A 19,911-nucleotide genomic window follows, 5' to 3' on the forward strand; every position below is an offset into this window, starting at 1 on the left:
ACTTTTTACACATGCTTGTGAACCTCGTTATTAGCATAGAGCAGAAGATCAAGCATTCTAGAACTGACATTCGCATGCAATTTTCAGGTGGTGTTGTAAAACCGATTCCGCGCTCTGGAGGAGCTTATTTTCCGCAGATGTGGAACGGTTCGGAATAACTTTGCATAGTTTCCGAACACATTTCTTTCTCTAAAGTATGGATTTAACTCTCTCTTATTCTCGCTGTCGTTTTCGAAATCATAAATTTCTTCTTGCCGTTCCTGCGCCGCGAGGAACTTTGAGACACGATGTTTACGGTCCCTCCAAACTTAGACAGCCCAGCCCTCGACTGTACGTCTTGTAAAACTACAAGAGTACAGCGGAAGCAACAGATTTAATGCAAAATTTTTCGCATTGAATAATACGGTGGGGTTTCAGCGGTAATCGAATGATGAACCCTCTAACCGAATATAATAAAATAAGTAGGGAAAAATCGAGAGTAAATTAGCTGAGCGTAGTATTGTCTGACGGCAATAGATCGATGCGCTACTTAATGTTTAAACAATAGTAAATCTGCTCGACTTCTGCCGTCAATCTCTCAGTTATAATATTGCGCTCGGCAGATCTGCTCGATTTCTACTACCGATATGCCTTCATGTTATGTCTGCAGGCACGCCGGCAACGTAATGCGGATGCAATTGATGCCAATCTATTGTAATGTACTGCTACCAAACTGCTGCCATACTGTTATCATTTTACCTACTGGTTATTCTGTAGGTAATAAGTAAATAAACATATCCGGAGAGTAAATTGCTCATCAAAGTGGGGCAATTGTATCTACAAATTTTGCTGGATACAGACCTAAAAATAATTATCCGTTGGACCAAAAGATCAAAATAATTATATATAACGTTGAAACTGGTAACAATGTTAAAACTTCTTGCAGCATTGTTCATTAATGCTTCAGCGTCCTAATAATTATTTTGATCATAAATTATTTCGATAGTCTAACAAAGAATTATTTTCAGATTTACATCTAGCTGAATTTTTTGGTACACAATCGTTCTTTCCGTGTGCATTTGTTAATATCCAATGTAGAACTTGAGGATGTGTTGCACATTTCAAAGTATTACAATCAAAACTTTTTGTCGCTGATTAAAAAAAAGAACGCAATCTAAGAAGCTTACAGTTTTTAAATTTCGATAACGTTTAATTAATTGGCAGAGCCAAGACGTCCTTAATAATATCTTAATAATGCCTAAGTAAGCTAAGCAATATTTTATTTTAATGATGATACAGCACACATAAACGTAATATAAAATATAGTTCTTAGTATAGTTCAATTAGATTATAAAAAATAAAATTTATTTCAATGCTATATTTTCCATAATTAAATAAAATACTTGAGTTAATATTTAAAAAAATAAAATAAAATTTGACTCAAATTAAATGTTGGTTTACTATAATACAATATATTTTCTAGCTGTGCGTACGTTAATATAAACGTTGTTCTTATTTTTAAACTAACAATTAAATCATAGAAACGGGTTGATGAGACTATTTAATGTTTTATACTACATAATAAATTTCAGCGCGTATGAAAGTTCAAAGTAACAAAATGTTATTTAATTAATTTAAATCCGACGTTTTTTTAATATTCACAGCAGCGTATATAAAAATAAATTCCAAATGTTCAATTTGCTAGAGAAGTTTTATTTGAAGAAAAGCACGTCATCTTGAAAATAATCCCGTACGCGAACAATTTTTCTCAGTGTCGCCCGCGCGCAATCGGTCGCAGCAAACCCCGGAAAAATCCATGGATTTTGATCGCCGTGTGTGTTTGCAGAGAGTACATAATGCGCTAGTATACACAACGGAGTATCCAATGTTGCGCGACTGCATTTCCTCCCCGTGTACCCGTAAAGGAGATCCTCGAAGGATTCGCCGCCGCGGCTCTCTCCTCGCGGGGCTCCCATATTTCACGTTCAAAAAGCACGATGGGATTTGAGGCCGGCCAACGTATGCGCGCGATAAGTGTATATAGCGGCCGGATGGTCATATATAACGGGGGCGAGGCAGACGTTAGACTTAGGGGGATGAACGTGCCCGTTGCAGGCTACAAATCTACAGAGTAGAGCCTGTGGCAACGCCGAAGCTCGCGAATATCGTGCGCCGCGCGTGTGTAATACCTGCGGGAAAGAGGCTTGGGCTCCTACGTACAACGAGAACGCGCGAGCTCCTGCATCCCCCTGCGCCTGCTGCATCCCGCGAGCGCGGGACACGTAGCGTGCCGCGCCGCTCGAGAGATCCTCGAGCTGCGTATGTACGCGCGCTATACTTAGGGGGGTGATTTAATGCACCGTTGCGTCGTCGACGCATTACGCCGGTGCCGGTGCCGGTGCCGGTGCCGGTGCCGCGTCGTCTCTCGCCGCGAAAACTTGACGAAAGTTTCGGCAGGTAGCTCAGCGGGGTCGTCGCCGCTGAAAGCGGAATTCGGAATACGTTAGCGCGGAGGTTGCGATATATATACATATATATTATATAACACGGGAATTAAAAGGGTTTCGAGCACCAAGCGGTTTGGAATAACGCTGCTGCGAGTTTTGATTGAAGAATTGCCTTTTTTTATTCCAATAAAAGCCACGTGTGAGAAATATAGCTACGCAGTTAATACAGCTTTTGTCTGGGGGAAAAAAAAACGGGCAATATTTTTATTCGTAAACGACCGAAAAGAAAAAAAGACATTCAAAACTGACATGCGTCCGAGCTGCTCTTTTTCCAATTGATATGTTCCAGTAATTTTTTTATACTTTTGAACACTTACAAAATAGACTGTAAATAATTTAAACATAATAATTAAAATATTCCTTTTTGAAGGACAAATCGTGCTTTCAATATATTCCTTTTTACACTTTATTACACTTTATTTATTTATTTATTAAAAGCTGGATTAAATATTTCAATAAAAAAATGGCAGAATTGGAGAAATAAGTTATCTACAATTATAAAAATTGTATGAGCGAACATTGATTGCGGTTATCGGCGAATATTCATGCTGATTTGGCTTTACAAAAATAAATGCCGAGGAGCTTTGCCGTTCGAGGAATAAAGCGCTTGAAAGGATTTCGTAAAGGATGACGAAATTCCTCAACGCGCAGGGATGAGGTACGGTATCTTGCACGAAGTGAAAGCAATATAAGCAGTGTCAGTACAAAGAGGCTATCGGCAAAGCTAAGAGACGAAATTTTCAGAGGAGGTCTTCCGAAACGGTGAGACTCCGTCAGATCAACCTCTCCCAAAATCAACGGATACGATGATAGAACGCATTCTATTTCTCACGGGAGAATATATATCTTCTAAGAAGAAAACTTTCTCAGTCGTCGCGTACGAATCGTATTTTAGATTCCGGGGCAAGTAACCCAAATTTCGCGAAATTGTTGAGGAATGCGGAAAAGATCGTCCGTATGTTCAAATTAAAGTGGCGCACGTAAGGTTGTAAAAAACATTTAAGAGATATCTAATATGAGGTATCTGAGCCGAACAAGGTTCGGCATTAAATAAGGCCGACTTTTAAATTGATCACTTAAAAACGCGCTTTACGCCTAGAATACATACTTAAAAGATGTATCATAGGGGAATTAGAAGCTTCAGCAACGTTGTGCAGTGCATCAAAAATTATAACGAATTGGTGCACAAGCCATTTTTATAACAAAAAAAGTTTATTAAACATATATTATTTCATATGGTTGATTATAACGTTATAATATTAATCCAATTTTTTAACAGAATATAATAAATATACGTATCAATTTTTTGAAATAAATGTATCTTTTCTAGATATAACGTACTCATTAAATAAAATCCACTTGTATGACTATTGTTATATTGTTTTTGTTGTTATAAATAAGCCTCATCAAGAGGATAACAATTTTCAATACGATTACCTTTTGACGAATTCAAATTGCACTCGAATGGCTGAACTTTTTAAAGAATAAAAAAAATAATTAAAAACAAAATTAAAAATCATCGTGATGTTTAAGAGTAAAATGGATTTCGTTTATGAGATTTTCGTCCATGTGATTAATTATCATTTTAAAACTCATTTAGTGCATATTTAGTTTCTTTGTTATTTTCAATTTAATTTTGATTCGAGTCTAATTATATTCATAAGCATAATAAGGTCTAATATCAGATTTAACAAAAATTTGTTTTGTTTACCTACAAATATTTTATATGGAAAAAATATTTTAATTTTTGTGAATAATTGAAATAAAAATTTTCTTCTCACTTCGTTTATTTCAATATTCTCGTAAATGAAGCTTTTAAAAATAAAAATAAATTAAGTCTTATTCTGCTCAAGTGTCATATTGGTTACTTTTATATTACATGCAAGAACGTACCAATTGTCAAGTAAATTTATAAAACTAGGCAGCATTAAAAATGTGTGAGAAAAATAGAAAGCTAATTAATAGTTTTAATACCATTATAACAATTAATGTATATCTTAAAAATAATATAAAGAAACACAAGTTTTAAAAAGTTTTGCTGTTCTGTTAAAAAATTTCAAACGATGAGTTTTCAACTTTATCAAACTTTAATCTATTGAAAACGTTTCTCGATTCATCTACATGTTGTAGATAATGAAAAGAAAACAAGGTGTACACTTATAGATTTGCAAACTATTCGACTTCTAAAAATTCTAAAAAAAAATTTAGTATGATAACAATTACAATTTTTTTTTATTTCCATGAAGTTATAGCATCCATTTAAAATAAGCGGTACATTCACATTAAAGAGAATTAAAATAAGAGAGTTAAATAATAATAAAATGTACTTTTGCATAGCATACAAAATCTGAGATTTATATTCGAGTTTTTTTTCAAATATTTTATATGTAAAACTGAAAACCCAGACACACTTATCAAAATAAAATTGTATAAAATATACAATATTTATAATTGACATAATTTGCAATGAACAAAAATTTACTATTGCTTTAGATTATCTGCTTTATTATAATATGTTCGAAATAATAAATAACAAATGAGTTATAGTATATGCATACACGCTTACGCTTTAATTATTTACATCGTTTCATTATATTATTTTACTTCATATTGTCCTTCCACCTATTTATAGATCTCATTAATACAACATTCAATTAAATATGGAAAGCGATCCATATTTAGGAATCAAAAAATACAAGTTTAAACATTACAAAGTAATTGCGTAATAATTAATAATTAAATACAGCTAATAAAACAGGAATCACAACCGACAATTAATGTAACAATTGCAACTGTTATTCCTTGTATTCAATATTGCAATTACATTTTTAGAGTTAAAGTCACTGAATGCATATGAAAATATAAAAAGTAACAAAAAAGTTAAAGAAAACGAACTTTGATAAATCAAATTTATATGCAGTAGAGGCGTCGCAAATATGACAATTCGATTTTATTACAATTATTTTCAATTGCAAGATTATACTGACATTATATAAATATTGCTACACATTCGATTGCATTATTTGCTTTCCGACAAATTTGAGACAGAAAATAAAATGGAAAAATCAAGATTTTTTTAGCAACGAAAGATTTTTGTTGCATCAAAGAATAAAAATAACATAAACTCATTATATATTATGTGTATATAATTTTTTTATTGTGTTATCATATTAATAACGTTATCTTTTAATTTTAATATTATCAAACGTTTTTTGATAAAAGATTTATATACAAGTCTTAAATGAGCAGTTCGCATGTGTAAGAAGATCTAGAAGATTTAGGACATTTCCACGAGCATGTTTGGTATTTCTTCTCGTAATCTCTCAATTATTCCAAGCTCAAATGTATAGAGGATAACATCTTTTACAGTTTGGATGACGCGCCCCAACAAACACGCCATGTACACGTAGAAATATCAAACATGTTTGTAAAACGACTTCATTGAAGCAAGGCATCGTTTGCTTTGCCAGAGTATTGATTTACCGTTGCACTTTGGCGAACATACGACGCGCGCACGTGCCTCGTAATCAGCAAATTATAACGTTCAACGTATGAAAGTGCACGTCACACAGGTAAAAAGTTTCTGGGCAAACGCACAGGCTATATTTCTATATTAAATTATATCAAACTTTTATATCTCCTAACAGCGCTACATTAATGTTCCAATATTGATGAACTACTATCACTTAGCAACTTATTTATGTATCACGTAAGTATTGTAATTATGATACGTTTTTGTAATTTTCATTTTTTTACGCCGATTTTTTTTAATTTTATACAAAATTTTAAACGAAATTAATATAATTTTATTATTAATAAAAATAAAATTTCTAACAAGAAATATTGAAATAGAATTTGCAAACCTAAAGATAATTAATATTATTATTATTATTATTTTATACCCGAACTCAATATCTTGGTAAAATAACGTTATTCAATTTGAATTCAAGGTTAACAATTCATCTAGATAATTAAATTAAATGTCTTACCTTTTTTATAAGAAAAATTAAATAGTATATGACGTAACGTGTTACGTGATACTTATATGTTTAAATAGTACAATTCATACGTAATAATAATAAAACAAAAAAATGCTATACGTGGCTTATGTGGCGTGACGTAGCGTAAAATATTTCTCTCTACCATTTGCCACCCAAAATTGTCTATTTTTAAAATAAATAAATGAAATTGAAATTAATGGATGCAATGGAAATAGTAAGAGATTTTGCACTAATCTAACGTCGAGCATCTCTGAATAATTTCAGAGCTAGTCATTTCTTTAACACGCGCGAAGTCCATTCATCTTTAACCCTTAACTGGGGCAGTGAGGACATACTGCGTAACTAGAGCACACGGTTTTCATGAACCGATCTCCCTTCTCATGCTAAAGATAGCAAACATATTAAAAGTGAGTTCACTTCAGAATACAGAATTTCTAGAGAAACTCTTTAAGAGAGACAAATAGAAATATATTTAGCAAACAAAAAACTAATTCCATAAAATGGAAACAGGGATATTAGTACTTTGGATTCAAGATATTTTTTTCTTTTTGAAAAGAAGATAGTTCAGATCTTTGGATCTGTATCACTGGTTAAAGATTAATTATTTAAAAACTAAAATAACTTTTTTATACTAGAATTTTGTCGGAGAATTTAAATGTAAATAAAATCCAGTATAAACGAAATGCCTTATCGGTCATAGCCAGATTTTAATGCTGACATTTATTATATGATTTTATGTAGCTTAAAGTTCAAAAATAACTTTGCAGTCTGAAAACGTAGTTCTAAGTTGAACAAAAAATAGTAATGTCACGTTATTAAATTAAAAGTCAATTTAATAATAAATCATGTAAAAATTCTTCCTTCCTTCCTAAAAAAAAATATAAAAAAAACAAAAAAAACTGTAAAGAATTTAAAATAAAGTTATTTTCTCTTTTCAGTAGGAAATAATATTGAATTATATAATAACGTTTGCTATGTCTCTACGTCAATTGTTTTCTGTCGTTACATATTAAAATATATGTTGAAATATATAATAACGACAGAAAACAATTGACGTAGAGACATAGCAAACTTTGTAAAGAGTTCAAAATAAAATTATTCTCTCTTTTTTCAGTATGAAATAATATTGAATTATACAATAACGATGTTTACTATGTCTCTACGTCAGTTCTTTTCTGTCGTTATATATTGAAATATATGTCGAACGATATATCGAAATATATATTGAAATATGTAATAACGTCAGAAAAGAATTGACGTAGAAACATAGTAAACTCTGTAAACAATATTGAAAAAAGAACATACGGAATGACGCGATACGGCGATCGCGCACGTCGCGATAAAAGCGAGAATCATTTATAAGGAATCGTCTTTATCATAAAATCGTTCAGACATATTTATCCCTGTACGCAAATCATGCGTATATCTCAATCGCCTCTGTGCGGAATGCACAAGGACCCGTGATATTCGCGTCGAGCTTCTCGTTCTCACAAGCTACTTCACTCGTTGTAGAGCGGTCGAATCTCTCAAGTGGCACTCACCGTCGTCAAAGCCACGCGTCGCCCGTCAAATCTGTATGCGTGTGTACGTGCAGTGCACAGCATATGTTTCAAAATGTAATAAAAATGTCCTCGATAAATATTTCCCGCAGACGGACGGTTTTCGAAGCAGCACGGAGTGGCAGGCGGACGTTTCACGTAAAAACGTTTTGACAATGCTACTCTCGCGGCTGACAGATCGCGTTTGTCCGCGAGAAAAACTACTACTTCTTTAGAATATTAACTAAATTCTTCCGATAGTAAAATAGACATTTTAGGAAAGATTTCTGCACGCCAAGATTTCCAGTCGGAAATTCATTGCCCGGAGTTTGTCCGATGTTTAAAAGAAAATAAAATCCTTCAAAGTTAAGATTTGAGAAAATATTGATTCACGCGGTTTCTCGATTCGACCATCGATTCAATTGGCTGTCTCGTATAGTCTACTATACGACAGATGAGCGTAAAGCTTCGCCATAAGTATAAATAAGCGCCTTCGATTTACTGCATTTTCTTGGAGAAGACGATAATAAGGAAGCAAAAAGGGGGCTAACAAAATATTTAAGTTGCTGTAAAAATAAATATTATTTTTCGATAAAAGTGCTTTTTAATATATTGTCGGTTTGCGAGGATGTTTTTACACTTATGGCTAAGTTAGCTTTGAATTAATGCAAGTAAAAAAAAAAAGAAACTCACCGGCGAAAACCGCTGTGCTATTGTGTCGCGGATCGTAAGGACAAAGTCCCAGACCGTCCATATCGCTCTTCTTCACGTACGCTCCATCCTGGAATACAAACGAGAAGTTCCGAATTATTATACGACGCGTTTGCGTACTGCGCGGATGCGCAACGTATAAAAGCAACTTTTCAAAACGCTCTTTTTTCCACACACACAAACACACACAAAAAGTAGTTCAAACGTAATTTGAGGTCGTCAAGATAAATGAATCACTCTGGACATGAAGAGTATCGCAACGAGCGAAAAAAAAAAGGATTTAATGTCAGTCACGCTACTTCCCGGAAACGTGAGAGACGCGAGGAACGGCTCGAAACTTCCTATCAGGAAATTGATTTTTCTTATGCAACATAGCCGCCTCCTATGGAAATATTCATTTGCATTTATACGTCGTTGGATGTGCGTTATGTGTACAAGCGCGTGTATACAAGCGCGAAACAGCATAGAATAATAATATTATAATAATATTTCAAGATATATAAATTAGCAATTTAATAACTAATTCCAATCATAATTACCGCGCGCGTATCTTTTTAACTACGTTAATGGCTAATCGAAATGCTATAGCATAATTTGTCTGGCTCGCATCGACCAGACTTTTGAACGTTTGCTGTTGAAACGACATGATAATAAAATAATTACAGCGAATCAATTATGAGCATGACCTATATGCTTTATCAAACAACGGTCACGCAAGCCATTGATTTGCTATTTTAATACCTTCCACTGATGCTTCTTAATTGTTACGCGTGAGCGTAGTGGATACGTAATGGGAAATTTAGCATCGATCGTGCATAAACTTGCAAAAGTCAATTTGTAAATACACTTGTCGATTTTTCAGTACTCATACATTAAAAATGTACAGAACATTTCTCAAAACATTAGAATTATGCAAAAATTACAGATTGTTTTAGATTGCATTTAAAAGTAGTGGAAAAAATATTTCCCGGTGATTTTCTATCTATAAAGTTATTTCAATAAGAAGTAGGCATGTGCTCTAATGAAAAAGTAATTTATAATGAAATAAAAAGATAATTAAAAAATCTAAATTTTTTTATTTAAGTATTTATCGTTAAATATTAAAGATGATTTATGTAAAGTTTCATTGCGATAATAAAAACCAGTTTTGTAAAATAAAAAAAATTCATTTATTTACAAAATAACTAAATAATCACAATAAAACGTGTAAATCATTTTGAATAACATAAAGCACTTACACAAAAACATTGAGATTTTTCTTATGTTGTAAAAGATAATTTTTACTCACAGAATGAATAAATTATAAAAATAAGTTATTAAATAAAAATATAATCTTATCCACACAATTTGCATATGCATATCGTTTATTTGAAGTGTTAATATTAACACATTTCCCAATTTTATTTACTTCGCAGAAACCGTGTGCCCGATGCATCCTAAAAAAAAAAAAATTTTTTTTGATAATGAAATTAAACAATGTAACGAGTTAATCAGAGTTATGATACACGTCTTAATTATTCAGAGCCAAGACTGACACTCATTGTTGGTTTCTCCAGATAAGAGATACATAATACATCTCTCGTTTAATATTATTTTCACGTGTGTACAATATTGATGTTGCTGTGTACAGCGTTCGGAGCGAAAATATCGATATTGTGATTTACCGCGAGAACGTAATATTTCTTCTTTTTTTTTTTGACTGATGTACCAATTTGGGTTTACCGTACTCGTCGTGTACCGCGCGCTATATATTTCGAATATCATCTACGCCCGTGACAAACGTCGAAGCGTTACGACGCGTTACGCAATATGCGCCGTTCCTTACTTCAATCCTGCGAATAAATTCGAGTTCCGCAACGATTCGGGAAACTACGATTGTCCTCCGACCTGGCAGATAGAGTAATAGCGGCGGAGTAATAGAATTATTAACGTCGCCGTATCGATACAAAAAGGCCTGAAATCTCGTATTCGTCGTTCGTACTTGTCTCCTACCGCGCCGCCGCGGCGACCGTGATTGAGTTTGCTCGTGACCTACAGGTTCTGCGAACGGTTCGTATCTAGAGCGAATTTGTGGTACGACAAACTGACTCAATAGAAGATTGGAAAGCGAGTAATTGGAAAGCGAGTAGGACAAACGCGAGATCTGCCCGTTGTTTTTTCATTTTTTTTTTTTATTATGTGTCTCCTGTCTATTTCTTCTTTTTACGGGGAGTCTGGAATAAACAGAAATAAATAAAATCGTCGGAAGAATTTAAAACCGATTACTTTAAAATTTATTTTTCGAAAGAAGTCTTTATAAATTAATGATTGAAAATTAATGAATTATGTAATTTGGGTTATATTTATCTCACAGAAAAGGTGTAGTCACGATATTTTATTATTAATGAGATAATAAAATAATTTTAAAGACAGATTTAGTACAGCGAAAAAAAATCAGAAAATTTTACATAAGGATTTACTTAATCCTTATGCAAAATTTTTAATTATCAGATTTTTATCCAATAATCCTTGTGCAAAATTCCTATAATTAATTTTGTTGGTTCTTCATTTAGAAAAATCAGTAATAAATTCTAAAATGAACCATACTTTATATCTCAAGTAGTGATACTGCATTACTACGCGAAATGAAAGGCACGGAAGAATTAGAATCTATCGTCATTGGATTAAGAAATAGAAAAATCAGTTATACGATTTCGCATGGATCCTTGAAAATTATTTAGAAGGTTGCATTGTTACTTTGCATCTTTGAAATGATTTTCCATCTCCCGGAAGAAGCGGAAACAGAAATATTTCCACACACAGTACTTGCACCATTATCGTTTACTTAAAAAGGGTACGGGTACGGGTAGAGAAAATTTTACAATTGTCCGATAAAGAGCAGTTTCTGCCTGCATACGTGTGCTTCACGTGTTTTGCGGCGCGAATGCTCGTCATTGAACTGTAATGACATCGTTTCAAGTTGTTATTCATTGTAAGCCGCATTCGCGAACGTGTACGGACGTCGGGAAAACAAAAAAATATCGGAAAATCCGTTTGGCGCAGCGTAAGACAATTAAAAAAGTTGCGAGCGAGACCGCGTCGCGGCCGGCCACAATAATATCCCGAATACGCGAGTACAGTGTCGCGGCAACTCGTGCATGTATGCGACAATGCATGTAAAGAAATTGAAACGCAGCGGGGGCCATTCGACACAAACTACTATTCGATTCACTACGGACCCCGCAGCTGGGTATTTCGAGACGTTGCTTGAGTCTCACGTACTTTCCAGGATCCTTTATTTCTTCCGTTCGTTTCTCCTTGGGTCTTTTCTTCTTTCTACCCTCCTCCCCCTATTCTCTACTCTCCTTGCTCGCCACGTATGCTCGCTTCATCTATTCTCATCTGGCAAGCAGTATCGTACCAAGACGCAAGAGATAAACAGAATAGTGCAATAACGACTATTCTCAATCCATATATATTTTCCGGTTTATTTAATGTCATTCAAAATTAATCTTTATATTGATTCTTTTTGAGTCTGCCAACATGGATAAAGAATCAATTTTGACAATGCTGATATTTACTTGTACATATATATGTATTATTGAAGTACTTGACAATTGATCATCCAGTGTCTTCCTTATCTTTTTAGTAATTTGTAAAAAAAAAGAACAAATTATAGTCTTGTGCAAATTTATATTAATTTATTTATATTCTTTTTAAATTGTTTAGAGAATTTCTTAATTTATCTTTAATTATTAAAATTAAAATTTATATTCACGTACATAATATTTCATTCAAAGTGATCTCCCAAATGTTGTGAAAATCTTTCGCACGCCAATTAAAATGCTTTGTGTACGTTGTAACAATGCATTTTGTTTTCGGTGTTTTAATATCAAAGTTTACGAGCGAAATAATTCGAGACATTGCCGTAAATTTTGCGAGAAAACAATTGTGAAACGCCGCAGGAGACAATAACGAAGACGTAGGCGTGTTCGCACACTTAAAATATGTGATAACGGCCTGATTTGTAGCAAGTAGGAAAACTTCATTATAAGTTATCACGCCCCCTTCTTCTCTACGTATAATATTTAATACGTGAAATAAGAGACATTAATATAAACATATAGCTGGAATATATTAAAAAATGGCACGAAGACGAGGGAAATGAAGACAAATTTGCTTCAGTTGTTTTTGAAAAGTTATCTTTTACAAATCTCTTTGAAACCTAACGAATACATTTACAGATTATTCCAATTCAATTTTAGATTCTTATGACAGAATGCAGAATTACACTAATATCGATAAACCGTTCTATTATATAAATCAATAATAATAAACTATTTTATAATTATTCAATAACAACTGATTACAATAATATACTGATATCTATAATAAATTATAGCATAGCTCCGTTACTACAGATTGCAAATACTATCAATGGTAGGAATACTGGATGTGACAGGATTATTCCGCACATATGGACATGCACATAACGCGCTCTAATCTCGCTCGATGGAGCTATAACACAGCCCGTAAGTAGATGCAATTACAGCGTTCAATGAAATTTAATTACAGCTTAATCTTCACGTCCTTAAAAATCTGTGTTACGCATGAATCATCGTTTGGTTCACTTTCATTAAAGAAGTATAGGACGTTTTTCAAAACATTAAGAAAATTATGAAAAAATTACACGGATTCTTTTATATTGTATTTGAAAGTTGTAGCAAAAAATTTGGCGGCGATTTTCTGGATAAACAATTATTTCAATGAGAAATAAATAGGTGTTCTAATAAAAATATAATTAATATTGAAAAAATGTAAATTTTTTTATTTAAATACTTTAAATATTTAAGATAATTTATGTAAAGTTTTATTGCGATGCAGAGATCAGTTTTGTAGAATAAACAAAATTCATTTTATTATCTACAAAATAACTAAACAATCACAATAAAATTTTGTACAAATCATCTTGAATATTCAAAGTACCCGCACAAAAAAAATTGAGATATTTTTTTAATGTTGTAAAAAATGATTTAATTTTTCGTAACAAATGGAGTGAATAAGTTTTAAAAATATGTTATTAAATAAAAATATATAATCTTATTCAACAATTCGTAACTTCTTCAAGGAATATACTCAATATAATATAGAAAAAAATTGACAATAAATATAATTAGATATTCGGTATTTATAATTTCTCTAAAAGAAATTTACAAAATGCCCCAGCTTTTTAATTGCATCCCGCATCGCGCTAAACAACATCGGATGGCCAAGTGACCATTACGCACCACGTGCAAATTTAAAGGCGCTCCTCTTGCATCGCGATACGCGAGAAGGATATACACTTTCGCGGGGCGCGCGCGTATATAATCTCGCGATATAATCATACTCATTAATTACTTGCTTGGTTTACACGGTGAGATTTTCCGTTGTAAATTTCGTGAGATATTGCTGTAATTGCGAAACACCGCGGGGAACGACCGCGAGTTTCATCTTCGCACATTCGGCCTGTCGCGATATAATTTGCGCAAAGTTCGAAAACTTTCCGAGTGTAAACTGCATGGTCCTCGTTCCCCTCGCCTTCGCCCCTTCACCCCTCTGACACATTGTTTCCCAACGACACAATGCCGCGCGCTCCTGCGTGACAATGTACCGTTCACCGTTCCATCCGCTCGGATTATCGCAATCGCAGTGGAAGTTATGTGCAGTACGTATAATACATCGATACAGGTGGTAAATAGACGCAAGCGAGTAGATAAACAAAGAGATACCCAGCTTTACGCGCGTTTCGCTACTCTTATTGCGATTTATCATTTATTCATTCACGTGACTTCTGACACATCTTGATTTGGGAAACAAAAAAAGAAGAAAAAAAATCATCTGCTTCATTTTGATTATATAATAGATTGAAATAGAGGAGTAAGCAAACGAAAAGGATAACTACGTTTATCCACTTTCGGTACTTCCATTTTGGTTTATCATTTGATCATTCACGTGTTCAATTCTGATACGCTTGGTGCAAATAGAAAAAAACACATCTACTTCATTTCAAGATTGTGTTTGAAAATCGAAAAACCAATATCCTTTGTCCTTTTTCAAGTTGAATAATAGCCTTCTAATTTGCAATCCGCTGTGTATTTATACGGACATGTTGCGTCACATAGTTGGCTCCGTGAAAACAAAAATATTATTTACCGTTTTAAATCGGAAATTGCGCCCTGTTTAAAAAAAACGAACGAAATAGAAACGTGATCCTATGAAAGGGAGGCCGTCAAATGTGATTATGGAGATCTTGTTTTCATGCATATTTTAATTCACGTTCTTCCCCCCCTCCCTCTTTTACACGAAGAGAAGCAAGTTAGGTATATTTATATTACATAATTATACATACGTATATGTACGTCCGTATTTGCAGACTATTTCCTTTATAGGTTTTTTTTTTCTATTTACAGAGCACCATCATTTTGCTCTCTAATAACTCTCATCGCAGTTGCGTCTCAATTATTAAAAACTTCTCGTGTCGTATGCGCAATTGTTGAATCGCGTTATTAAAATACATCTCTCTCGCGGATGTTCACAAAGGTCATTCTTAATTGAACAATTTGTGAGTCAATGAGATCAGCGGAGGATGAGTCGATGTGCCGTTGAGACAGCTGGCAAACAACTGCATCCCGCGTCTGCTAAATGCGGGGGCTTGCTTTTGTACAAGTACAGCGAATTCTGACGTGAAACGAGAATTACGAAGTGCTGCCTGAGATAATTTTGCGCTTCACCTCCGTACGTGTATACACTTGCGGCATAATTCGCATCAAGTGGGAAAATTCGCGTACGTCGTACATTCGCGTAACGTCGGTACACTCGCGCGTCTGCTTCCGGCATCGTTCCCGCGACGATCAAAGTAACGACACTTTGGGGGTAACGTTATTTGTCCCGATTAATAACGCACTGAAACGTTGTCTCGCGCGTTAAGATGCGGTCGGCTTCCCAAGAGGCGTGCGTAACAATCTAACGTAATGATGCGGGAGAAGAAAAAAAATTGGAGGAAAGGAAATTAGGGATCAAATAACGAGCATGAGAAATGTTAGAAATGTACATGTTCAATCGTAAAAGAGAACAATGGCACGAAATGCATTAAACTAAATAAATAAATAAATCCATATAATTGTTCTCTTTGATGAGTGAATACGTTACATTTGTAACATCCTTATACGCTCGTTATTGGATTGTTACCTTTCCTCCGCGTCACTGGAATCCAGCTTACTGGAATCCAGCTTTGAGTTTACCGAAAGATTATATTTCGTATGAATTTTAATAGGATTTCTCATTGGACGCTAGAAGTTTATTTGTCGGGGGACATAGTCGCAACATTTCAATTAACGTATCAAGTATCGAAAGATTGCACTGAGAAAAAAAAGTTGTCAACTCTTGAGTAAATTATTCAACTTGATTAAATTTCTTCAATTCGAGTTTATGTATTTAGGTTAAATAAAATTTAAATGTTTAATCAAATTTCAAATGTGTTGTGTATTTGAGTTAAATATATAAATACTTGAATCGAAGGAATTTAATCAAGTTGAAAAATTTAATCAATTTAACTTTATTTTTCCTCGGTGTATATAAAAATGAGCGATCCGTTTATCATAATCCGTTTATCGTTCTTCTGTTAATAATAATAAAGTACACAAGTCACAACAGCTCTTGCACACAATAGTACTTAAATCTTATAAAAATTTCACACCGGATGTTACCAGCGTTCTGAGCAAATGTTGAAAGAGATTAATTTCATTCAAGTCCTTATTTAATCTCAACAAAGTTTTAGTTCGCCATTTATCTCAGCACCACGGTATCATGATGAAAATTTTAATTATTATTTTTTTTTTTTTTTTCACGTTGGAGACCAATTCGGCTAAGGATTACGGGGCTTCCAGAGGAGAGGATGGTCGCTATAATTCTCCGTAATTCGTAGTGACAAGGGAAAAGCCGGTTTTACAGCACGATCTCCGACAGCGTTTCGGCATTGTCTCGCGGATCAAAGTGACAATATTACCGTACAACGCGTACTGTCAGATTGCAACTTGTTAATAATGGTGAATCAAGTACCGTCGGCATTGAGACGTCGCAGTCACGCGACGCCAAATTATACGCCGGGAAAGAACGATGACAATGCAGCGTGATTTAAACGGTACAGTGGCAACGCATTCATCGTTTGGCTCCTGCTGTGATCGAGTAAGCATTATTAATCTGTTTGTATCTGCAATGATATTTGACGCTGCATTGTGGTATAACGAAAGTTACGGTGAATGTAACTGTAAGTACGCTGTGCAAAAATTTTATTTGTAAATTGTCCAATTGCGTTGTTTTATTCTCGGATCTGTGTGACCTAAAACGCATTTTACTTTCTTACTAATATTTTATTTAAAAACTTGTTTCATTTCAAACCTTCTTTTGCTGAATTTGGATGATTTCGTGTGTTAAATATAAGATTTCTTTTCTGCGAATTTTTGTTTATTTTTTTAGAGCTCTTTGATCGTGTTGACTCAAATGATACAATGGTATAGGAAATTCAAATAGAACAACGGAGTTAAAAGATTTCTTAATTTTTGTGACGTCTTCGTATTTTATTATTATTATTATTATTATTATTAATACCTTCATATTTTTCCTACAATATATATGATAGTAAATTGATCACACAAAAGCAATCATAAAAAATTATTGTAGCATAGTAAAAACAAACAACTTTTATCGATATTAATCATAATTATAGCTACAATTAATCATGTTAGTAGTAATATATCATGTATTTAAAATCCAAGTTAAATCAATATCAGAAAATGGCAACTGTATGTTTATTTGTATAAAAATACTATCAGTAGAAAATACTGTAGTAAATACTGCCAATAAAAAATCAGTGAGAGTAATATGATACATTAATATAAAATCTGTTATATTTGCCAAATAAAGATGAAACAAAATTATTACATCATAAGTTTCGGAATTATTTTTGATAAACAAACTGTAGTTACTTCAGTACTCCATTGACTTCAGTAACGCTTTTATTATTTAGGGGAGAGAGATATACAATTTCCTTTATAAAACAAATCATATTGATAACTTCGTAAAATGGAACTTTATAAAAACGTAAATTCTTTCGTATAATAATATACTATGTATTTAGAATCCAAATCAAATCAAGAAATAGCAACCATACGTTTATTTATGTAAAAATACTGTTAGTAAATTAAGAATTCAGTAATTGTTATGTGATACGTTGATATAAAACTTGTCATATCTGCCAAATAAAGTTGAAACAAAATTATTACATCATAAGTTTCAAAGTTATTTTTGACAAACAAAGTGTAGTTACTCCATTGGTTTCAGTTCACGCTTTTATTATTCAGGGGATTCCAATTTAGGTACCATTAAAAAAAGTCATATTGACAACTTTGTGAAGTGGACATTAGAAAGACGCAAATTTGATCGCTACTCCATTCGTCAATAATTTGAAAGAACACGCCACATCAATCAACATCCGTTTATAAACATTTTATAAAAAGATTTCGTATTTTCTACATCACGTAACTACCAAAAAAAATGATGATAAAAAAAGTTTGCATTTGTATTTTGCTAACTCTCTCTCTCTCTCTCTCTTTCTCTCTCTTGTTTAAAAGCTTGAGCAAACATTACAAAGCGCATCTGTAAGACGGTCGCAGAGTGAGAAATTTCCCAGCGCTTCATATAGCAAGTCGAATTTCACAAATACCCATCGTGTAGCGACAATGCCGGCGCGAAATCGATATTTCATATGCTTTCGCGATGTTTACACACGGTACTCGGTTACAAATTTCTCGCACTGTGCTATTTATTCGCGGACTCTCTTCGTCAGTTTAAAATGGATTTTTGATAATATTAAAAGACGACAATGAAGCTCTCGTGTCAAAAGCAATAAAAAATGTTCGAAGCTTCAAAGATACGAACGAATGACGAAAGTTGCCTTTTTATTTAACGAAACTTTTGTACGGAAGTTATTCACAAACTTGAAATAAAAGAAATATTTTTAGTGTATGTATGTACGTTTAATGTGTTAATATACGTAGTCAATTGTTTCCGGCTGGAAGAACTCTTTCTCTAAAATGCACTAAGAAAGAGAACTCAGATTGAAAGAGACTTGGGAAACACAAGAAAAATAAATTCGTGAGGGAGGAAAAGGGAATCAGCAGAAATGCGCAAGAAAATAGAAGAGAACTGTGGATGGTGTCGTGAGACGGGAAATAGAAGAGAGAGAGAGAGAGAGAGAGAAAGACGCGGAGCAAGAAGAGACTGAGATATCCACACCGAGTGGCAGGAAAGGAGGTGTTATCGGAAGAGTTGAAGCGTCTAAGTAAAAGTATCCAGGGGAAATAAATAATTCAACAGATTAAGAAAAAACCTATTTGCAGACATAATATAGGGGATGTTTCCCTCGCTAAGTGTACTCTCTATAAATTGCAGATTCTTTGCTGAATTCTCGACAAAGAGTCAATATACTTCTTTGAGAAGGGAGAGTGAAAATACCGATAGAGATTATTTTCTAGAAACAGACTGCTTTATCGCATTTTAGTTTTCGATATATGATACAACGATTGGAATATCGAGTGCGCCGTGTACGTCGGCGCCAATATTACAGACGTACTCTGCCGGCTTTAGACAGTAATTATTGCGGCGCCAAAAAAGAAAAAATCCGCTTCCAGATGCCGCGTGTCTTGATTCTCCAGAGACGAGGGTAAGAAAAGAGAAGAGGACTTGGACGGTAACGAGCGGCGGCGCAATCGGGCGGCGGCCGCCGATCGCGGCTCTTTTCGTCCGGCACACCGAGAGAACCACCACTGAAATGGCTGACTAAAAGCTAAAAGCCGGACAGACGAAAGCGAGAAAAGAGAGCGGAGGAATCGCGAGTGTGTTTCTCGTGGGAGGTAAGAGACAGATAGGTGGATGGACCGCGATAGAACGAGTCGAATCCGTTGCGGGAATCCGAGAGGAAAGGAAGAGGAGAAAAAGAGAGACCGAGAGCAAGAGAGAGAGAGAGAGAGAGAGAGAGAGAGAGGGAGGGAATAGACGATGGTGAGGAAGTTTTTCCGACATGAGATTTACGCCAAAGGTCCGCGTACACCACAAATACGTAACGCATATATAGGTATATTCCGCGACCGTTCCCAC

General features: G+C 34.1%; 1 protein-coding gene across 2 annotated transcripts in view; it reads right to left on the minus strand.

Annotated features, from left to right (window-relative positions):
- Positions 1 to 19,911, minus strand: part of LOC105203776 (semaphorin-1A) — a 285,332-nt gene that overhangs the window by 15,122 nt on the left and 250,299 nt on the right. For both annotated transcript variants that reach the window (XM_026135268.2, XM_011172672.3), the window contains exon 6: positions 8,719 to 8,806. In XM_026135268.2, the coding sequence (XP_025991053.1) occupies positions 8,719 to 8,806 (88 nt within the window). The remainder of the gene's footprint in view (positions 1 to 8,718; positions 8,807 to 19,911) is intronic.

This window comes from Solenopsis invicta, chromosome 6, assembly GCF_016802725.1.
Source record: "Solenopsis invicta isolate M01_SB chromosome 6, UNIL_Sinv_3.0, whole genome shotgun sequence".
In the NCBI taxonomy this organism is placed as follows: Eukaryota; Metazoa; Arthropoda; class Insecta; order Hymenoptera; family Formicidae; genus Solenopsis; species Solenopsis invicta.